Source organism: Mobula birostris, chromosome 6 (genome assembly GCF_030028105.1).
Source record: "Mobula birostris isolate sMobBir1 chromosome 6, sMobBir1.hap1, whole genome shotgun sequence".
In the NCBI taxonomy this organism is placed as follows: Eukaryota; Metazoa; Chordata; class Chondrichthyes; order Myliobatiformes; family Myliobatidae; genus Mobula; species Mobula birostris.
In genome coordinates this window covers 197891985-197916097 of record NC_092375.1, presented here as the reverse complement: position 1 = coordinate 197916097, position 24113 = coordinate 197891985, and the positions used below count along the sequence as shown (strand labels likewise).

Here is a 24113-nt window from a genome sequence, read left to right as displayed (position 1 = left end):
AAGGCACAGGATAGATATGTCCGATAAAGGAAAAAGTTCTCAAATGACAGTGGTAGGCAGCTGTGGCTGACAAGGGAAATTAAGGACTGAATAAAAGCAGAGGAAAGGGAATATAAGGTAGCAAAAGTGAGCAGGAAGTTGGATAATTGGGAAGCTTTTAAAATACAACACAAAGCAACTAAAAAAGCTATAAGAAGGGAAAAGATGAAATATGAGGGCAAACTAGCCAATAATATAAAACAGAATACCAGAAGTTTTCTCTGTTATATAAAGAGTAAAAGAGAGGTGAGAGTTGATATTGGACCACTGAAAAATGATACTGGTGAGGTAGTAACAGGGGCAAAGAAATGGCAGATGAACTTAATGGGTACTTTGCATCTGTCATCACTGTGGAAGACACTAGCAGTGTGCCAGAGGTCCGTGGGTGTCAGGGAGAAGGAGTGAATGCCATTCCTATTTCACAGACAAAAGTACTAGGCAAACTCAAAGATCTCAAGGTGGATGAGTCACCTGGGCCAGAGGGATTACTTCTGAGTCCTGAGAGAGGTTGCTGAAGAGATAATGGATGCATTGGTCATGATTTACAAGAGGGTGGTGAGTGCGTGGAATGGGCTGCCGGCGATGGTATTGGAGGTGGATACAATAGGGTCTTTTAAGAGACTCCTGGATAGGTACCTGGAGCTTAGAAAAATAGAGGGCTATGGGTAATCCTAAGTAATTTCAAAAATAAGTACGTGTTCACCACAGCATCATGCGCCGAAGGGCCTGTATTGTGCTGTATGTTTTCTATGTTTCTATATTTCTATGTTTCTAATCACTTGATTCTGGCATGGTCCCAGAGGACTGGAAAATTTCACTCCACTCTTTAAGAAGGGAAGAAGGCAAAAGAAAGGAAATTATAGGGCAGTTAACCTCAGTGGTTGGGAAGGTGTTAGAGTTTATTATTAAGAATGGAGGTTTTGAGTTACTTGGAGACTAAAGATAAAATAAGTCAAAGTCACACACAAAATGCTGAAGGAATTCAGCAGGTCGGAAAAGAGTACAGTCAATGTTTTGGGCTGCCTGGCCTGCTGAGTTCCTCCAGCATTTTGTGTGTGTTGCTTGGATTTCCAACATCTGCAGATATTATCTTGTTTGTAATAAGTCAAAGTCAGCATGGTTTCTGTGAAGGAAAAACTTGCTCGACAAATCTATTAGAATTCTTTGAGGAAGTAACAAGCAGGGTGGACAAAGGAGAGGCAGTGGATGTCATTTACTTAGACTTTCAGAAAGCATTTGATAAGGTGCCTCACATGAGGCTGCTTAAGAAGATAAAATCCTTCAGTGTTACAGGCCTGCCGTTTGAGAACTTCTTCTGTAGAACACACTATCCTGCGCCTTGTGAACTATTCCCAGAAACGTCAGCCACTTCTGTTCTGCCATCATCCCTGCCAGTATCCCCCTCCAATCCACCTGCTCAGGCTCCTCTCTCATGCCTCTGCAAGTCCCTTTATTCCATTGTGATATTGATACATGTGACTGACACTTCTCCCTCTCAAATTTGTGGTATGAGCTCAATCATATTATGATCACTGCCTCCTAAGGGTTCCTTTACATTAAGATGACAAATAAAATCTGTGTTATTACACAACACCAATCAAAGATAGCCTTTCCTCCAGTAAACTCGAGCACAAGCTGCTCTAAAAAGCCATCGTGTAGCCATTCAACAAATTCCCTCTCTTGTGATCTGACACCAATCTGATTTTCCCAAACCCCTTGCATACTGAAGTCCCCCATTACAATTGTGACATTATCCTTATGCCAGGCAGCACGGCACGGCAGCAGCGGCCTTTTGGATCTGGTGTTACTTTAATTTAATTTTTTAGTTTAATTTTAAGGCACAATTTTTGATTGGGGCACATGGATAACAGAGCGACTATCTACCATCGCCAGATACTGCTACAATATAGAGATCGCCCAAATACAAACCTTCATGAAGATCTGCTGGTTAAATTACGCGACCTTGGCTTGCTGAGGGGATCAGGCCTACAGACCTTGGAGTCGCTTGATGCCGGTGGCTGGAGGTGGAGATGTCGTAAGCGGTGTGCAAGGAAGCGGAAGCGAGGCAAGCGGGCAGGAGTCCATGCCAGGCAAAAAGCAAACCTTAGCCGGCTGGCTCTCCTGTCCATTCTGCTCTCCAATGTCTGCTCCCTGGACAATAAATTGGACTACATCCGACTCCAACGAAATACTCGGCGGGAGTGCAGAGACTGCTGTGCGTATGTTTTCACGGAAACCTAGCTCTCCAATGGAATCCTGGACGTCGCTATTCAGCTGGATGGGTTTGTCTTGTTTCGAGCAGACAGAGATGCAGCTCTTTCTGGTAAGACTCGCGGTGGTGGCTTGTATGTTTACATCAATACGGAATGGTGCAAGAACTCTGTGCTGGTTTCAAGATACTGCTCATCGCTAATGGAGTTTGTGACTGTTAGATGCAGACCATTTTATTTACCACGGGAATTCACCACTGTCCTTATAGTTGGTGTCTACACTCCCCCCAGCGCTAATGCTAAGGAGGCGCTCTGTGAACTGTATGGGGCTATTAGCGAACTGCAGGACGCACACCCTGATGGACTGTTTATTGTCGCCGGAGATTTTAACCATGCGAACCTTAAGTCAGTGCTCCCCAGATTCCATCAGAACGTGGACTTGGCAACAAGAGCGGAGAACGCATTGGACCTTGTTTACACAAACATTCACAATGCCTACTGGGCGGAGACCCGCCCCCACCTCGGTTACTCAGACCACATCTCTGTTATGCTAAACCCAGCATACAGACCGCTCGTCAGGCACTTCAGACCAGATCAGAAGCAGGTGAAAACCTGGCCAGCAGGAGCCATCTCTGCTCTTCAAAACTGCTTTGAGCACACTGACTGGCACGTGTTCAGGGAGGCTGCAACCGATGGCGTCTTTACCAACTTAGAGGAGTACACAGCATCAGTGACTAGCTACATCAGCAAGTGCATTGATGATGTCACTGTGGCCAAGACCATCACTACACGTGCTAACCAGAAGCCATGGATGACCGCGGAGGTGCGTACGCTGCTGTGGACCCGTGACTCCACCTTCAGAGCAGGCGACAAGGCAGCCCTAACAACAGCGAGGGCCAAACTGTCCCAGGCCATCAGACAGGCAAAACGTGCACACGCCCAGCGAATCCACAGCCACTTTCAGGACAGCGGTGACACGTGGTGCACGTGGAAGGGTATTCAGGACATCACCAACTACAAGCCAACACCACCTGACTGTGCTGGTGATGCCTCCCTCCCAGATGCGTTGAACAACTTCTACGCTCATTTTGAGGCCAAAAACAATGTGGTGGCGAGGAAAACCACCCTTCCTCCAAACGACTGGGTGCTGTGTCTTACCATGGCCGATGTGAAGAGAACCCTGTGCAGGGTCAACCCACGGAAGGCTGCTGGACCAGACAATATTCCTGCCAGAGCGTTTAGAGGATGTGCAGACCAGCTGGCAGATGTTCTCACTGACATCTTCAACATCTCCCTGAGCAACGCTGTCGTTCCTACGTGCTTCAAGGCTGCCACCATCGTCCCCGTACCGAAGAAGTCTTCAGTCTACCATCCCATCGCACTCACATCCATCATCATAAAGTGTTTCGAGAGGCTCGTCATGAGGCACATCAAGACCCTGCTGCCCCCCCTCACTGGACCCCTGCAGTTCGCGTACCGTCCCAACCATTCAACAGACGACGCCATTGCCATCACCCTCTACCTGGCCCTAACCCACCTGGACAAAAAACACATGTACGTTCAAATGCTGTTCGTAGACTTCAGTTCAGCATTCGACACAATCATTCCTCAGCACCTGATTGAAAAGCTGAGCCTACTGGGCCTGAACACCTCCCTCTGCAACTGGATCCTAGACTTCCTGACTGGGAGACCTCAATCAGTCTGGATTGGAAGCAGCATCTCCAACACCATCACACTGAGCTGTGTGCTCAGTCCACTGTTGTGCACTCTGCTGACCCAAGACTGTGCTGCAACATACAGCTCCAACCACATCATCAAGTTCTCCAATGACATGACCGTGGTGGGTCTTATCAGCAAGAACGATGAGTCAGCATACAGAGAGGAGGTGCAGCAGCTAACGGACTGGTGCAGAGCCAACAACCTGTCTCTGAATGTGAACAAAAGAGATGGTTGTTGACTTCAGGAGGGCACAGAGCGACCACACCCCGCTGAATATTGACAACTCCTCCGTAGAGATCGTTAACAACATCAAATTTCTTGGTGTTCACCTGGCGGAGAATCTCATCTGATCCCTCAACACCAGCTCCATAGCAAAGAAAGCCCAGCAGCGTCTCTACTTTCTGCGAAGGCTAAGAAAAGTCCATCTCCCACCCCCCCCATCCTCACCACATTCTACAGAGGTTGTATTGAGGGCATCCTGAGCAGCTGCATCACTGCCTGGTTTGGAAATTGCACCATCTCATATTGCAGGACCCCCCGCACCCCTCATACAAACTCTTCTCCCTCCTGCCATCTGGCAAAAGGCACTGAAGTATTCGGGCTTTCACGACCAGACTACGTAACAGTTTCTTCACCCAAGCCATCAGACTCCTCAATACCCAGAGCCTGGACTGACACCAACCTACTGCCCTCTACTGTGCATATTGTCTTGTTTATTATTTATTGTAATGCCTGCACTGTTTTGTGCACTTTATACAGTCCTGGGTAGGTTTGTAGTCTAGTGTAGTTTTTGTGTTGTTTTACATAATTCAGTGTGGTTTTTGTATTGTTTCATGTAGGACCATGGTCCTGGAAAATGTTGACTTGTTTTTATTGTGTACTGTTCCAGCAGTCATGATCGAAATGACAATAAAAAGTGACTTGACTTGACTTTTCCAGCTTCCTTTGCCATCTTTACCCCACACCTTAGCTGCTATTTGGAGGCCTATATATGCTTGCCATAATGGTTTTTCACCCTTCCAGATTTTTAAGTTCACGCACAAAAGTTTGACATTCTCTGACCCTATGTCACCTCCTTCTAAAGATGTAATTCCATGCCTTACCAAATCAGCCACACCGCTGCCTATGCCCTCCTGCCTGTCCAGTTGATTCAAAGTATATCCTTTGCTGTTAAACTCCCAACCTTCGTTTAGCCGTGAGTCAGTGATGCCCACATCATACTGACCAATATCTAATGGTGCTACCTGCATTTAAGTACAACACCTTCAGTTCTACATTCTTCGCCCTTATGAATTTTGCCTCTGTGGTACAATTTAACTGTTTGCTCTGTCTGTAGGGTGACAAGAAGTAACTAGCAGGGTGGACAAAGGAGAGTCAGTGCATGTCATTGACTTGGATTATCAGAAAGCATTTAATGAGGTGTCACACATGGTAAAATCCCATGGTGTTACAGGAAAGATACTGGCATGGATAGAGGAATAGCTGACAGGCAGGAGGCAGTGTGTGGGAATAAAGAGGGCCAATATCATAAAGAGGGCCTTGATGATATTATAGCCATTAGTAAGAGGAGAGGGACCTCACCCACATCCCTCACTTAATCTTAAGTGGTCCTACCTTATCCCGAGTTATCCTCTTTGCTTGATGTATGTGTAGAATGCTTTGGGATTCTCTTTAATCCTACTTGCCAAGACTTTTCATTGCCCCTTCTGGCTTTCATAATTCCTTTCTTGAGTTTTTCCTCGCTTCTTTATAATTGTCAAGGGAAGTAACAAGCAGAGTGGACAAAGGAGAGGCAGTGGATGGCATTTACTTGGATTTTAAGAAGGCATTTGATAAGATGCCACACATGAGACTGCTTAACAAGATAAAATCCTATGGCATTACAGGAAAGACACTGGCATGGATAGAGGAATGGCTGACAGGTAGGAGGCAGTGAGTGGGAATAAAGTGGGCCTTTTCTGATTGGCTGTTGGTGACTAGTGGTGTTCCTCAGGGGTCAGTATTAGCACCATTACTTTTCACATCGTTTCTCAATGATCTAGATAATGGAATTGATGGCTTTGTGGCAAAGTTTGAGGATGATATGAAGATAAGTGGAGAGGTAGGTAGTGCAGAGGAAGCAACAGGACAGACAAAGTGGCAGATGGTATGCAGTGTTGGGAAATGTACGATAATGCATATTGGTAAAAGGAACAATAGTGCAGACTATTATCTAAATGGGGAGAAGGTTCAAACATTGGAGTCTTTGTGCAAGATTCTCAGAAGGTTAATTTACAGGTTGAGTCTGTGATAAATAAGGCAAAATTGAAGCAGAATAGAATATAAAAGCAAGGAGATAATGCTGAGGCTTTATCAGACATTAGTCAGGCTGCACTTGGAGTATTGTCAACAGTTTTGAGTCCCATATCACAGAAAGGATGTGTTGTCATTGGAGAGAGTCCAGAGGAGGTTTGCAGGGATGATTCCGGGAATGAAGGGGTTAGAAACATAGAAACTTAGAAAACCTACAGCACAATACAGGCCCCTCAGCCCACAAAGCTGTGCTGAACATGTCCTTACCTTAGAAATTACCTGGGTTACCCATAGCCCTCTATTTTTCTAAGCTCCATGTACCTGTCCAGGTGTCTCTTAAAAGACCCTATCGTATCTGCCTCCACCACTGTCGCTGGCAGCCCATTCCACGCACTCACCACTCTCTGAGTAAAAAACTTGCCCGACATCTCCTTTGTACCTACTTCCAAGCACCTTAAAACTGTGCCCTCTCGTGATAACTCATTTCAGCCCTGGGAAAAAGGCTCTGACTATCCACACGATCAATACTTCTCATCATCTTAGACACCTCTAACAGGCCACCTCTCATCCTGCGTTACTCCAAGGAAAAAAGGCCGAGATCACTCAACCTATTCTCATAAGGCATGCTCACTAATCCAGGCAACATCCTTGTATATTTCTTCTGCACCCTTTCTATGGTTTCCACATCCTTCCTGTAGTGTGGCGAACAGAATTCAGCACAGTACTCCAAGTGGGATCTAACCAGGGTCCTATATAGCTGCAACATAACCTCTCCACACTGGGGTGTATGGGGTGTCAGGGAGGGGTAGCACCTCTGGTGGGGGAATATGTCGCGTCCTTTTCAGGGCGGTTAGCCCACCTTTGGTCCCTACCTGGCACTCAGCTCTCACCTGTGGCTCCCCGTAGCTGTTTGCATGTGACAGCGGCCACACCCCGGGCAACGGCTTCGACAAGCCGGCTAAACCAGGTGAGGGTAGCCGATGGGTCTCAAACCCTCGGTGAGATAGGGAGTTGTCTATCCCAGCATGTGAAGACAGACTCCGGCGGATTGAGTGGACGAGACCAATGGAAGGTCCAACGGTCAAGAAGGCGGTCTCTGCAAGCGTCGTGGAATGTGTAGAGCAGGACAAGACACAGAAGATGTCCTGGTCATCCACTGCGCCTAGTCCCATCTCCAGCCGTCTAGACTCTGTCTTGCCACTGGATCCAGATGGGAGTTGGGAAGAGAGAGTGAGGCTGACGCTGCGCAACTCTCCCTCACTTAAATCCAAATCACGCGCTAGTCTCGACACCATCATAATGGTGTCGAGGTCCTCATCGACGTCAACGATGGACGAACAACAGCCTCTCCACACTATCCACAACACACCCAACCTTTGTGTAATCAGCAAACTTACTAACCCATCCCTCCACTTCCTCATCCAGGTCATTTATAAATATCACAAAGAGCAGGGGTCCCAGAATAGATCCCTGAGGCACACCACTGGTCACCGACCTCCATGCAGAATATGACCCATCTACAACTACTCTGTCTTCGGTAGGCAAGCCAGTTCTGGATTCACAAAGCAATGTCCTCTTGGATCCGATGCCCCTTTACTTTCTCAATAAGCCTTGCACGGGGTACCTTGTCAAATGCCTTGCTGAAATCCATATACACTGCATCTACGGCTCTACCTTCATCAATGTGTTTAGTCACATCCTCAAAATATTCAATCAGGCTCATAAGGCACGACCTGCCTTTTACAAAGCCATGCTGACTATTCGTAATCATATTATGCCTCTCCAAATGTTCATAAATCCCGCCTGTCAGGATTTTCTCCATCAACTGAAGTAAGACACACTGGTCTACAATTTCCTCGGCTATCTCTACTCCCTTTCTTGCATAAAGGAACATCATCCACAACCCTCCAATCCTCCGGAACCTCTCCTGTCCCCATTGATAACGCAAAGATCATCATTCAGCAATCTCCTCCCTCACCTCCCACAGTAGCCTGGGGTACATCTTATCCGGTCCCGGTGACTTATCCAACTTGATGCTTTCCAAAAGCTCCAGCACATCCTCTTTCTTAATATCTACATGCTCAAGCTTTCCAGTCCGCTGCAAACCATCCCTACAATCGCCAAGATCCTTTTCCGTAGTGAATACTGAAGCAAAGTATTCATTAAGTACCTCTGTTATCTCCTGCGGTTCCGTACACACTTTTCCACTGTCACACTTCACTGGTCCTATTCTCTCATGTTTTATCCTCTTGCTCTTTACATACTTGTAGAATGCCTTAGGGTCTTCCTTAATCCTTTCTACTAAGGCCTTCTCAAGGCCCCTTCTGGCTCTCCTAATTTCTTTCTTGAGCTCCTTCCTGCTAGCCTTATAATCTTCTGGATCTCTATCATTACCTAGTTTTTTGAACCTTTCATGAGCTCTTTTTTTCTTCTTGATTAGATTTACAACAGCTTAATACACCACGGTTCCTGGACCCTACCATCCTTTCCCGCCTCAGTGGAATGTACCTATGCAGAACTCCACGCAAATATCCCCTAAAGATTTGCCACATTTCTTCCGTACATTTCCGAGACATCTATTCCCACTTTATGTTTCTAAGTTCCTGCCTGATAGCCTCATATTTCCCCTTACTCCAATTAAAAGCTTTCCTAACTTGTCTGTTCCTATCCCTATCCAATGCTATGGTACAGGAGATAGAATTGTGATCACTATCTCCAAAATGCTCTCCCACTGAGAGATCTGACACCTGCCCAGGTTCATTTCCCAATACTAGATCAAGTACAGCCTCTCCTCTTGTAGGCTTATCTACATATTGTGTCAAGAAACCTTCTTGAACACACATAAGGAACTCCACCACACCTAAACCCCTCGCTCTACTGACATGCCAATGGATATTTGGGAATTTAAAATCCCCCACCACAACAACCCTGTTATTGTTACACCTTTCCAGAATCTGTCTCTGTATCTGCTTCTCAATGTTCCTGTAACTATTAGGTGGTCAAGAAAAAACACCCAGTAGAGTTATTGACCCCTTCCTGTTCTTAACTTCCACCCACAGAGACTCCGTAGACAATCCCTCCATGTCTTCCTCCTTTTCTGCAGCCATGACACTATCTCTGATCAACAGTGCCACACCCCCACCTCTTTTGCCTCCCTCCCTGTCCTTTCTGAAACACCTAAGGCCTGGCACTCAAAGTAACCATTCCTGCCCCTGAGCCATGGAAGCTACAACATCATAGCTCCAAGTACTGATCCAAGCTTGAAGCTCAGCGCTTTGTTCATAATATTCCTTGCATTAAAATAGACACATCTCAAACCATCAGTCTGAGCGTGTCCCTTCTCCATCACCTGCCTATCCTCCCTCTCGCACTGTCTCCAAGCTTTCTCTATTTGTGAGCCAACCGCCTCTTCAGTTTGGGTTCCCAACCCCCAGCAATTGTAGTTTAAACTCTCCCCAGTAGCCTTAGCAAACCTCCCCAATATTAGTGCCCCTGGGATTCAAGTGCAACCCATCCTTTTTGTGCAGGTCACTCCTGCCCCAAAAGAGGTCCCAATGATCTATAATTCTGAATCCCTGCCTCCTGCTCCAATCCCTTGGCTATGCATTTATCCACCACCTCACTTGATTCCTATACTCACTGTCATGTGGCACAGGCAGTAATCCTGAAATGATTACCCTTGTGGTCCTGCTTCTCACCTTCCTTCCTAACTCCCTGTAGTCTGCTTTCAGGACCTCCTCCCTTTTCCTGCCTATTTCGTTGATACCAATATGTACCACGACCTCTGGCTGTTCTCTTTCCCACTTCAGGATATCATGGACGTGATCAGAAACATCCCGAACCCTGGCACCTGGGAGGCAAACTACCATCCATGCTTCTTTCCTGCGTCCACAGAATCGTCTGTCTGACCCCCTATATAGAGTCTCCTATCTCTGCTGCCTTCTTCCTTTCCCTACCCTTCTGAGCCACAGGGTCAGACTCTGTGTCAGAGATGCAGCCACTGTTACTTCCCCCAGGTAGGCCGCTCCCCCCCCCCAACAGTATTCAAACAGGAGTACTTATTGTCAAAGGGTACAGCCACTGGGGTACTCTCTAGTATCTGACTCTTGCCTTTCCCTCTCCTCACTGTTATCCAGTTATCTGTCTCCCCATGCTTCAGGGTGACTTCCTGCCTATAGCTCCTCTCTATCACCTCCTCACTTTCCCTGACCAGATGAAGGTCATCGAGCTGCATCTTCAGTTCCCTAACTAAGGAACTGCAATTCGACGCTCCTGGACTTCCCACATCTGACTCCAAGCATAGAAAACTGGCCTCGCACACATTCTTCCTGTCTGTATTCTATACAGATGACCTTCGTTAACATATGAGGAGAGCTTGGCAGCTTTGTGCCTGTACTCACTGGAATTTAGAAGAACATGGAGGGACCTCATTGAAACCTGCCGAATATTGAAAGGACTATATACGGACCAGATAAGTTGGACGTGGAAAGTATGTTTCCAGGAGTGGGGGTATCCAGAAGTAGAGGGCGCAGCCTCAAAATTGAGCTGCGAACTTTTAAGTCAGAGGAAAGGAAGAATTTTTTTAGCCTAAGAGTAGTGAATCTGTGGAATGCTCTGCCACAGACTGTAGAGGAAGCCAAGTCCATGGGTATATTTAAAGCAAAAGTTAATAGTTTGATAACTTCCTGATTGGTCAGGGCATCAAAGGATATGGTGAGAAGGCAGGTGTCTGGGGTTGAGTGGGATCCAGGATCAGCTATGATGAAATAGCGGAGCAGACTCGATTGTAGTCTTATAATCTCATGGGTGGTAGTAGAGACAGGTAGATTAGAATCAGAGATCAGGATCGAGGGAAGGAGTGACTTACTCAGTTCAGTGAGTGTGCCCAGCTGGAGTTTCAGCATTTGAAAAGCAGACAGAGATCAGGAATAATTTGTCAGTGCATATTAAAATAAGACAGAGGCAATGTCGGAGTGGACACTGCTAGAGTGGGGATTTTGAGGTTCGAGGCTTGAGTGAGAGAAGGTCCAAAGCTACAGGTCAATTTTTTCCAGTTTATTTATTACTTTCCTTCTCTGTAATTTCACAGTTAGAACAGTAAGGATACCAGGCAGGAAAGCTGAATGAACCTCTTGCGTGATGTGGGAAGGCAGGGAGACCTCTAGTGCCCCTGTCGACTTCATCTGCAAGGAGTGCAGCTAGCTGCAGCTTCTAACACTCCATATTAAGAAGTTGGAGCTGGATCTGGATGAATTCTAGATTATGCAGGAGGCTGAGGAGGTGATAGATAGGACATACAAGGAGGTAGTTATGCCCAAGATGCAGGACACAGGAAACTGGGTTACAGTCAGGAGGGTTGAAGGGGTTAAAAAGCCAGTACAGAGTACCCATGCGGCCGATGCGGAGTACCCATGTGGCTGGTGCAGAGTACCCATGTGGCCGGTACAGAGTACCACTTTGGAAACTGTTGGGGGATGACCTAGCAGATAAAAGTCACAGCGGTCACTCTCTGACACTGAGTCTGGCTCTGTGGCTCAGAAGGTTAAGTCGGAGAAGAGGCAAGTTGTGGTGAAAGGGGATTCGTGAGCCATTAGTACAGAAAGGAGATTCTGTGGATGAGAACGAGATTACCGGATGGTATGTTATTTGCCACGTGCTAACGAGCGCAAGCATAACATGATCAGGCGTATTAATGCGTGGCTGACAGACTGGTGTAGAGAGCAGTGATTCAGGTTTCTGGATCGTTGGGGTCCCTTCTGGGGATGGGTTACACCTGAACCCAAAGGGTCCAATATCCTAGCAGGCAGGTTTAATAGAGTTCCTCCAGCACTTTGTGTGTGTTACTTGGATATCCTGCATTTGCAAATTTCCTCTTGTTTGTGAATGGACCTGGATAGGCTGTTTTCTGGCAATAGTGTACTTGGTAAATGGGAGGCCTTCCAAAATGAAATTTTGAGAAGACAAAGCTTGAATGTGCCTGTCAGAATAAAAGGATAACAGGTGTAGGGAGTATTGGTTTCTGAGTGATATTGCGACTCTGATTAGGAAACAAAAGGGGATATATAGCAGGTATAGGCAAACAGGAACAAATGAGGTGCTTATGGAGTAATAGAAATACAAGAAAGCACTTAAGAAAGAAATCAGGAGTGCAAAAAGAAGACCATAAGGCCATAAGACATAGGAACAGAATTAGTCCATCTGGCCCATCGAGTCTGCTTGGTCATTCAATCATGTCTGATCCTTTTCTTTTATCTCCTCCTCAACCCCCATTCCCAGCCTTCTCCCTGTAACCTTTGATGCCATGTCCAATCAAGAACTCCCTTAAATACACCTAACGACCCGTGCTTCACAGCTGTACGTGACAACAAATTCCACAAATTCACCACCCTTTGGCTAACAAGATTTCTCCCCATTTCTTTTTTGAAAGGGTGTCCCTCTATCCTGAGGCTATGCCCTCTTGTCCTAGACTTTCCCACCAGGGGAAATATCCTTTCCACATCTACTCTGTCTAGGCCTTTCAACATTCACAAGGTTTCAATGAAATCCCCCCTCATTCTTCTGAATTCTAGCGAGTTCAGACCCAGAGCCATCAAACATTCCTCGTATGATAACCCTTTCAGTCCTGGAATCATCCTTGTGAACCTCCTCTGGACCCTCTCCAATGCCAGCACATCTTTTCTAAGATAAGGAGCCCCAAACTGTTCACAATACTCAAGGTGAGGCCTCACCAGTGCCTCAGCATCACATCCCTGCTCTTGTATTCTAGACTTCTTGAAATGAATGCTAACATGGTATTTGCCTTCCTCACCACCGACTCAACCTGCAAGTTAACCTCCAGGGTATTCTGCACAAGGATTCCCAAGTCACTCTGCATCTCAGATTCCTGGATTTTCTCCCTGATTAGAAAATAATCCACACATTTATTTCTACTACCAAAGTGCATAACCATACATTTTCCAACATTGTATTTCATTGCCATTTTCTTGCCCATTCTCCTAATCTGTCTAAGTCCTTCTGCATCCTACCTGTTTCCTCAATGCTGCCTGCCCCTCCACCAATCTTTGTATCATCTGCAAACTCCACAACAAAGCCATCTATTCCATCATCTAAATCATGTATATACAGCATAAAAAGGTAGTCCCAACACCGACCCCTGTGGAACACCACTAGTCACTGGGAACCAAACAGAAAAGGATCATTTTATTCGAACTAGCTGCCTCCTATCAATCAGCCAATGCCTAACCATGTTAGTAACTTTCCTGTAATACCATGGGCTCGTAACTTGTTAAATAGCCTTATGTGTGGCACCTTGTCAAGGGCCTTCTGAAAGTCCAAATATACAATATCCACTGCATTCCCTTTATCTATCCTACTTGTAATCTCCTCAAAGAATTCCAACAGGTTTGTCAGGCAGGATTTTCCATGAAGGAAACCATGCTGACTTTGTACTATTATGTCCTGTGTCACCAAGTATTCCATCACTTCATCCTTAACAATTGACTCCAACATCTTCCCAACCACTGAGGTCAGGCTAACTGATCTATAATTTCCTTTCTGCTGCCTTCTTCCTTTCTTAAAGAGTGGAGTAACATTTACAATTTTCCAGTCCTCTGGCACCATGCCAGAGTCCAATCATTTTTGAAAGATCATTTCTAATGCCACCACAATATCTAACGCTACCTCTTTCAGAACCCCAGGGTGCAGATCCTCTGGTCTGGGTGACTTATGTACCTTTAGGTCTTTCAGCTTTTTGAGCACCTTCTCTCTTGCAATACCCCCACTTCTCTTCCTTCACACACTACAACATCAGGCATACTGCTAGTGTCTTCCACTGAGAAGACTGATGTAAAATGCTCATTTAGTTCATCAGCCATCTCCTTGTCCCCCCATTTTTATTTCTCCTGCCTTATTTTCTAGTGGTCCTATAGCCAGTCTCATTTCTCTTTTACCATTTGAGTATTTCTTCATTTTTGGAATACGCATGTCCTGTACTTCCCTCATTTTTCCCAGAAATGCACACCATTGCTGCTCTGCTGACATCCCAACCAGCAACTCCTTCCAATTTACTTCGGCTAACTCTTCTCTCATACCACTGTAATTTCCCTTACCCCACTGAAATACTGCTACTTTACTTTCTCCCTATCAAATTTCAAGCTGAACACAATTATATTGTGATCACTGGTTCCAAAGGATTCTTTTACCCTAAGCTCCCTAATTGCCTCTGGTTCATTACATAACACCCAATCGAGTGCAGCTGATCCCCTAGTAGGCTAATCGACAAACTGCTCTAAAAAGCTATCTCTTAGGCATTCAACAAACACTCTCTTGAGATCCATTACCAACCTGATTTTTCCAATCGACCTACAGGTTAAAATCTCCCGTGACTACCATAATATTGCTCTTTTGACTTACCTTTTCTATTTTCTGAAGGCATGAGTTTGCTCCAGCAGACAAGGTGAGAATCATAGAAACATAGAAAACCTGCAGCACAATACAGGCCCTTCGGCCCACAATGCTGTGCTGAACATGTACAAACGTGTACTTACTTTACAAATTACCTAGGGTTACCCATAGCTCTCTATTTTTCTAAGCTCCATGTACCTAACCAGGAGTCTCTTAAAAGACCCTATCGTATCTGCCTCCACCACAGTCGATGGCAGCCCATTCCACACACTCACCACTCTCTGAATAAAAAAACTTGCCCGACATCTCCTCTGTACCTACTTCCAAGTACCTTAAAACTGTGCCCTCTCATGCTAGCCATTTCAGCCCTGGGGGAAAGCCCCTGACTATCCACACGATCAATGCCTCTCATCATCTTATACACCTCTATCAAGTCACCTCTCATCCTCTGCTGCTCCAAGGGGGAAAGGCCGAGTTCACTCAACCGATTCTCATAAGGCATGCTCCCCAATCCAGGCAACATCCTTGTAAGTCTCCTCTGCACCCTTTCTATAGTTTCCAAATCTTTCCTGTAGTGAGGTGACCAGAACTGAGCACAGTACTCCAAGAGGGGTCTGACCAGGGTCCTATACAGCTGTAACATTACCTCCACACATGAAGAGCGTTTGATGGCTCTGGGCCTATACTCACAGGAATTCAGAAGAATGAGGGTGACCTAAATGAAACCTATCGAATGCTGAAAGGCCTTGATAGATTGGATGTGGAGAGGATGTTTCCTATGGTGGGAGAGTTTAGAAACAGCATCAGAATAGAGGAGCATCATTTTAGAATGGATATGAGGAGCATTTCTTTAGCCAGAGAGTGGTGAGTCTGTAGAATTCATTGTCACAGGCAGGTGTGAAGGCCAAGTCTTGACGTATATTTGAAATAGAGTTTGATAGATTCTTGATTGGTCAGGGAATGAAGGGATATAGGGAGAAGGTAGGAGGCTGGGGCTGAGAGGAAAACTGGATCAGGCATGAAGAAATGGAAGAGCAGACTTGATCAGCCAAATGGTCTTATGGTCTTATGGAGTTAATATGCTTGGGTATTTTGAGGTAAAGGAGGAGGTAGTGTTGGGTCGCTTAAAGAACATTAAAACGGATGAGTCTCCAGAGCCTGATGGAATATTCCCAGGTTATTGAGAGAGACAGGAGATGAAACTGCTAGGGGCTTGACCTCTTTAGTGACAGATTAGGTTCCAAAGGACTGGCGATTAGCTAACGTTGCTTCATTATTCAAGAAAGGGGAACTATAATCTGTTGTGTCTCACGTCAGTGGTAGGGAGGTTACTGGAAGAATTCTCAGGGATAGGATTTATGAGCATTTGGAAACCATGGCCTGATTAGGAAGAGCCAGCATGGCTTTGTGCAAGGCAAGTCGTGTCAAACTAACTTGATGGAGTATTTTTGATAAGGTGACTAGGATGATTAACGAAGGTGAAGTTGTGGATATTATCTATATGGATTTTAGTAATACATCATGCTTGCCTCTACTAGTCGAGGCATTGAGTTCAAAAGTCAGGAAGTTATGTTGCAGCTTTATAAAATTCTAGGTCGGCATCTCTGGTGCATTGAATGTAGTTCTGGCTATCCCCCCAATACAGAAAGGGTGTCGAGGCTTTGGACAGAGTGCAAAAAAGTTTTTTTTATGATTAGAGGGCATATGCTATAATGAGAAATTGGACAAACTCGTTGTTTTCTCTGGGAAGAGGGTGGGAGCTGAGGGAAGACAGGTGGCTCTTTTATGTCAGGGTTGAAATGTCTAATACCAGGTATTTAAGGTGAGAGGGATTAAGTTAAAAAAAGATGTGAGGGGCAAGTTTTTTACCGATAGTGGTGGATGTCTGGAATGTGCTGCTTGGGGTGGTAGTAGAGACAGATACGTACATTAGGGACTTTTAAGTGATGCTCTGATAGGCACATGAATGTGAGGGAAATGGAAGGACATGGACATTGTGTGGATTGAGGGCATTAGTTTGGTTATTAATTTAATTGGTTCAACACAACATCGTGGGTCAAACAGCCTGTTCTTGGGCCGAACTGTTCTGTGTTCTCTGAACTCAGCAGGTCAAAAAGCATCTATGATGGGAAATAAAAAGCTCATGTTTCAGGCAGAGTGAAGGGTCTCAGTCTGAAATGTTTACTGCTTATGTCCCTCTGTGGATGCTGCCTGTCCTGCTGAGTTCCTCCAGTATTTTGTGTGTGTCCCTTATGTTTACTTTAACTTGGCATTCCGGTTGGTACAGACCTCATGGCTGAAGGGTCTTTTCCTGGGCTGTAAGTGACCTGATAAAAATGTATAAGATGGTAAGAATCGTTGATAGAGTGCACAACCAAGGTGAAAATGGATAATATGATAGGGCATAATTTTAAAGTGATTAGAGGAAAATAGAGGTGGGAGGGGTTGGTCAGAGGTAGTTTAGTGAGTGTGTGGATGTCACGGTCCGGATTGGGGTCCCTTTAAATGTAGCTTGTTTATATTACGATCCGGACCATTGATTCCCTGTTTTCCCGTGTCCCTCGACTTTGGTGATTAGAGGCAATTAACACTCGGCTGAACCGATAGCTTATAGTCTCCGGCTTTCAGCTGTTCGGTGCGGGAGCGTCTGCAAAGTCTGCAAAGTCATGGCGTGCCAATGTCATCTGGCCGGAGCAAGCCTTGTCTCCGCCCGAAGCGAGTGCCGGTAATTCGCCTTTCCTCACCGGAGCAACCCTGTCCAGTTACCTCGCCAAAGCGAGCCTGCAAAGTTTCCTCATCAAGGTGGGTCCGTCAGTTAACCCGCCGGAGAGAATTAAGAGCCGCAGTCTACTGTTCCCGGGCTGAGTCGAGAGCTCGCCACTACCCGGAGGCTCCAAGCACCATGTCCTGGCTCGGACGGCATCCAAGTACCAAGTCAAGTCCTGGCCCTGGCGGCGTTCAAGTACCAAGTCAAGTCCTGGCCCTGGCGGTCTGTGATTCCTGTCCTACCCCCTTGTCTGAATCCCTTCTCTGCCCCTCTCATCTCTAGCCCTCGTCTGCAGCCTCTGCCTCACCGGAGCTAGATAGGTACTGTCTGGTGTTCATCCGTGTTGGTCTTGTCTTGTCTTGTCCTTGCCTCCGTGGGGTAAGTCTGGCCATCTTGCCATTGCTCCGCGGGGAGTCATGTCTTGTCTTGTCCTGTCCTTGCCTCCATGGGGTAAGTCAGACCATCTTGCCGTTGCCCCACGGAGGGTCATGAGTCCCGGCCTTAAGTCCTGTACCCAAGGAGGGGTCCCGGCTCTTTGTTCTGTGTGTGAGTCCCGGCCCTATGTCCTGTACCCAAGGAGGGGTCCCGGCTCTCTGTTCTGTGTATGTGTCCATGGTTCCATGTACCTGCTCTCCCGAGACCGAGGCTCTGTGTTCCCATGTTCCTCCTCTCCCTAGCCCATGTCATGTCCATGCCTGGTTCTGGGGTCCGAGAATGAGGTAAGACCCAGATACTGGGTCCTTGCCCAGTCTCGGGCTTGGACTCCATACCCTAGCCTCTTCATGTCTCCTCTAGTTCTGGAAGCTGATTCCGAGTCCTAGCCCAGACCCTTGGTCCCAGCCTAGTCATAGTCCTCAGTCCTTATCCAGTTCGCTACTCCTGCTCCTGCCTAGCTCTCCTGATATCAAACAATAAACTAAATCTAAGTAACCTCACAAGATGTGTCTTGCATTTGGGTCCACCCTTGCTCCCAATGCCCCCGCCATTGTGACAGTGGAGTGCATTTCTAGGGGTGGTGGTAGAAGCAAATACATTAGAAACTCTTAGGAAGTGTCAAGAATGAAAGAAAAATGGGGTAGTTGGGAGGAAAGGGTTAAATTGATCCTTGGAATAGGTCAGTGTTGGGACTACTTTTTATATGTTAATGATTTGGATGACAAAATTAATGGTTTTGTGGCTAAGGTTGTGGTTATGATGAAGGTAGGTGGGGTAGTAGGTAGCGCTGAAGAAGCAGGGTTTCTGCAGAAGGTCTGTCTTAGACAGATTAGGAGAATGGGCAAAAAAGTGTCAGATGGATCATAGTGTCAGAAAGTGTATGATCATGCACTTCGGTAGAAGGAGTAAAGGTGCAGACTATTTTCTAAATGGGGGAAGATGAAAAGGGACTTGAGAGTCCTCACGCAGGATTCCCTAAAGCTTAACTTGCAGGTTGAGACAATGGTAAGGAAGGCTAATGTAATGTTAGCATTCATTCTGAGAGGAACAGAATATAGTCGCAAGGATGTAAAGCTAAGGCTTTATAAGGCATTGGTCAGACTGCACTTGGAGTATTGTGAGCAGTTTTGGACCCCTTATTAACGAAAAGATGTATTGGCATTGGAGAGGATTCAGAAGACGTTCTCGAGAATGATCCTGAGGATGAAAGGATTAATGTATGAGGAGCATTTGATGACTCTGGGCCTGTGCTTGCTGGAGTTTAGAAGAATGAGGGGTGATCTCATTGAAACCTATTGTATAAGGAAAAGTATCAATAATGGATGGTTGTTTCCTATAACAGGGAGTCTAGGACCAGACAATGTTTCCTATGGTGGGAGGAGTCTAGAACCAGAATAAGATCTGCAGAGTTCCTCCAGCATTTTGAGTGACCCCAAGGTTCAGTTTATTCTTGGTACTGACATTGTGGGAAAGGGACCTGTACTATGCTGGTACAGGACCATCCACCTGAGGTTCTTTTCCACAGATGCTGCCAGATGTACTGAGTATTTATGGAATTTTCTAATTTCATTTCAGACCCAGACACTGCAGTACTCTATCTCTGTACACTGTGCTGCTCTGGGGGCTTACAGTTGGTTCACCTGCAGTACTCTGCCTCTGTGTCCCGGTGCTGATCTGAGGATTTAAAGCTGGTACACTGAACAGGAGGGCTAACCTCTGGGTGCAACAGTTATCTCCCCATTCCCCCAAAATAGTAACTTTGCTCGCTCGTATTGTCCCAAACAAGCTCAGGGAGCTCCACTTACTGTCCTCGTGTCACCACTTTGTAAGCAGAGCTGCTGTAGTTAGCACCCACGGTCCCGAATTCCTCGTTGCCTAGTGTGAAGTTCAACTCTTTTTTGTGGGCATTTACAATTCTGTGGACAGAAACCAGGTCTTGAGTGGGAAGTCAAATCAAGAAAATGACTGAGGGAATCTCCAGGACTATGTCCTACCTCAGCGTGGCTTTTCCCTTCTCTGGTTTGGACTTTTCATCTTCCAGCTGGATGTAAAGATAAGAGAATTACTGTGAGATCGCAGAGATGAACGGGAATGGTATTCAGATTTCCCACTTCAAGGTCCAAACACCTCCTCATCCTCTTCCTCTAAAAACACACTGCCTCACTTCCTTATACTAATAATCTTGAAGAGGGTACTGAGTGTAGTGTACCTGGGACTGTACTTGCTGGAATTTAGAAGATCTTATCGAAACATATAAAATTATGAAAGGGATAGATAAAATAGAGGCAGGAAAGTTGCTTCCACTGGTAGGTAAGACTAGAACTGGGAGACATAGGCTCAAGATTCAGGGAGAGTAGATTTAGGATGGAGATGAGGAGGAACTGCTTTTCCCAGAGGGTGGTGAATCTGTGGAATTCTCTGCCTAATGAAGTGGTGCAGATTATCTCTCCTACACAATCTCTCCCTCACACACACACTGACGCTCTCACCTACACAATCTCTCCCTCACACACACTGACCCTCTCACCTACACAATCTCTCCCTCTCACACACTGACCTTCTTTTCTACACAATCTCTCCCTCTCACACACTGAGTCTCTCACCCACACAATCTCTCCCTCACACACACTGACTCTCCTACACAATCTCTCCCTCACACACACACTGACCCTCTCTCCTACACAATCTCTCCCTCACACACTCTGACCCTCTCACCTACACAATCCCTCTGTCACACACACACACACTGACCCTCTCTCCTACACAATCTCTCCCTCACACACACACACTGACCCTCTGTTCTACACAATCTCTCTCTCCTACAGTCTCTCCCTCTCTCACACACACTGACCCTCTCTCCTACACAATCTCTCTCTCACACACACTGACCCTCTCACCTACACAATCTCTCCCTCACACACACACTGACCCTCTCTCCTACAGTCTCTCCTTCTCTCACACACACTGATCCTCTCACCTACACAATCTCTCCCTCTGTCCTACACACTCTCCCTCTCAAACACACACTGTCCTTTTAACTCATACACTAACCATTCCTCTCTGACAGTTCCCTCCTTTACCATCAGCATACTTGCCGTTACCTTCGTCAATGAGATGATGAGCCCCCAGCGCTGATCCCTGTGTCACATCACCCACCAATTAGAACAAGAACCATTCATCCATCTGCAGTGTGGTGGAGGAGTAAACGCCCCCATGTGTTGGTGTGGAGAATTGCAGTCCTTCAGTGGCAAGTTGCATCACACTACCCTCCAGTGGTGAAATAGTGAAGTGCAGCTCCCTGGTCCAGCAGTGCACTGTGTCAAAGGCTGTCTTGCGAAAGTCAAAGTATGATTGCTGACCAGGAGTTAGAGAAGATACTGTATCTTTTTAAGGAGACCCTGAGAACAGCCTTGAGCTTTTCCTCTGCTGGAATGATATAGACTAGCTTAACAACATTCACCATGGGGCTTATCAATTTTGAATGAGGTTGGAGGCAACATCGGATGTACGACAACTCTGGTAGGGTTTCTAAGATGTTACTTCCTACAAAGTGAAACCCAGAGTATGAATAGCAGCGATGCTTCACTACCAGATGAACTCAATGCCCTTTATAAGTACAGCTGTGAAGATCCCTGCTGCACCTGATGACCCTGTGATCTCTGTCTCAGAGGCCGATGTTACGCTGTCTTTAAAGAGAGTGAACCCTCGCAAGGCAGAAGGTCACGATGGAGTACCTAGTAAGGCTCTGAAAACCTGTGCCAACCAGATCAGATGTACCCCAGGCTACTGTGGGAGGCGAGGGAGGAGATTGCTGAGTGATGATCTTTGCATCATCAATAGGGACGGGAGAGGTTCCAGAGGATTGGAGGGTTGCAGATGTTGTACTCTTGTTCAAGGAAGGGAGTAGATATAGCCCAGGAAGTTATAGACCAGTGAGTTGATGGAGAAGATCCTGAGAGGCAGGATTTATGAACATTTGGAGAGGCATAATATGATTAGGTCAGCAGGGCTTTGTCAACGGCAGGTCGTGCCTTACGAGACTGATTGAATATTTTGAGGATGTGACTAAACATATTGATAAAGGTAGAGCAGTAGATGTAGTGTATATGGATTTCAGCAAGGCATTTGATAAGGTTCCCCATGCAAGGCTTATTGAGAAAGTAAGGAGGCATGGGATCCAAAGGGACATTGCTCTGTGGATCCAAAACTGGTTTGCCCACAGAAGGCAAAGTGTGGTTGTAGACAGGTCACATTCTGCATGGAGGTTGGTGACCAGTGGTGTGCCTCAAGTATCTGCTCTGGGACCACTTCTCTTCGTGATTTTTATAAGTGACCTGGATGAGGAAGTGGAGGGATGGGTTAGTAAATTTGCTGATGACACAAAGGTTGGGTGTGTTCTGGATAGTGTGGAGGGCTGTCAGAGGTTACAGTGGGACATCGATAGAATGTAAAACTGGGCTGAGAAGTGGCAGATGGAATTCAACCCAGATAAATGCGAGGTGGTTCATTTTGGTAGGTCAAATATGATGGCAGAATATAGTATTAATGGTAAGACACTTAGCAGTGTGGAGGATCAGGGGGATCTTGGGGTCCAAGTCCATCGGACACTCAAAGCTGCTGCACAGGTTGATTGTGTGGTTAAGAAGGTATACAGTGTATTGGCCTTCATCAACCGTGGGATTGATTTCAAGAGCAGAGAGGTAATGTTGCAGCTATATAGGACCCTGGTCAGACCCCACTTGGAGTACTATGCTCAGTTCTGGTCAGCTCACTACAGGAAGGATATGGAAATTACAGAAAGGGTGTAGAGGAGATTTACAAGGATGCTGCCTGGATTGGGGAGCATGCCTTATGAAAGCAGGTTGAGTGCACTTGGCCTTTTCTCCTTGGAGCAACAGAGGATGAGAGGTGACCTGATAGAGGTGTATCAGATGATGAAAGGCATTGATCGTGTGGATAGTCAGAGGGCTTTTCCTCAGGGCTGAAATGGATAACACGAGAGGGTACAGTTTTAAGGTGCTTGGAAGTAGGTACAGAGGAGCTGTCAGGGGTAAGTTTTTTACGCAGAGAGTGGTGAGTGCGTGGAATGGGCTGCCAGCGACGGTGGTGGAGGCGGAAACGATAGGGTCTTTTAAGAGACTCCTGGATAGGCACATGGAACTTAGAAAAACAGAGGGCTATGGGTAGTCCGAGGTAATTTCTAAAGTAAGTACATGTTTGGCACAGCTTTGTGGGCCAAAGGGCCTGTATTGTGCTGTAGGTTTTCTGTGTTTCTATGAGAGGTGTCTCAGAATGGCAGCATCCATTATCAAAAAGGCATACCCTTTTCTCACTGTTACCATCAGGTAGGAGGTACAGAAGCCTGAAGGCACACACTTAGTGATTCAGGAACAGCTTCTTCCCCTCAGCCATCGAATTCCTAAATGGATATTGAACCTGTGAGCACTAGCTCACTTTTTTAATGTATATTATTTCTGTTTTTGCACGATTTTCAATCTATTTAATATATCTATACTGTAAGTGATTTATTTATTCATTATTATCTTTTTTTCTTCTACATTATGTATTACATTGAACTGCTGCTGTTAAGTTAACACATTTCACGACATACACCAGTGATAATAAACCTGATTCTGATTCTGAACTGATCTGACCTTGCTAAAGTGTGCAAGTTCTGGTTACTGGTTATTACTTACCAATCTGCAATCCAGGTTTGTACCCACTTTATAGAGCAGAATGCTGTATGCTGAGGTTTCACTGAGAGTTTGGTTACAAACTGTCTTCCTGCCTTCATAGTTCAAATCAAACATGAACGAGTGATTTTTAGAATTAAGTTGTAGCTTGATATAATCATCTGGATCCTGGCATAAAAGAATCATTTTAGATTTTTTTAAGCATGACAATATAATAAAACTTATTTCTGCATAGGGTAAAGAGTAGCTTTATTTGTTACACGTATGTCAAAACGTACAGTGAAATGCATCATTTACATCTAATAAATCAGCGAGGATTGTGCGGGGTAACCCATAAATGTCAGCAGGCGTCCAATGCCAGCACAGCATGCCCATAACTTACTCATCCTAATCGCATGTCTTTGGAATGTGGCAAGAAACCAGAACACCCTGAGGAAACCCATGGGGTCACGGGGAGAACAAACAAACTCCTTACAGACAGTGGTGGGAATCGAACCCTGATCTTACAGCTGGTGTTGTAAATATCCCAAGGCAAATTGCAACCAACCTTGTCAA

General features: G+C 45.9%; 1 protein-coding gene across 1 annotated transcript in view; it reads right to left on the bottom strand.

Moving 5' to 3' along the window:
- Nucleotides 1-24113, bottom strand: part of slc15a2 (solute carrier family 15 member 2) — a 237643-nt gene that overhangs the window by 44053 nt on the left and 169477 nt on the right. The window contains exons 14-16 of the mRNA XM_072259699.1: nucleotides 23562-23726; nucleotides 19860-19906; nucleotides 19671-19781 (exon numbers count right to left, since the gene is read on the bottom strand). Of these exons, the coding sequence (XP_072115800.1) occupies nucleotides 19671-19781; nucleotides 19860-19906; nucleotides 23562-23726 (323 nt within the window). The remainder of the gene's footprint in view (nucleotides 1-19670; nucleotides 19782-19859; nucleotides 19907-23561; nucleotides 23727-24113) is intronic.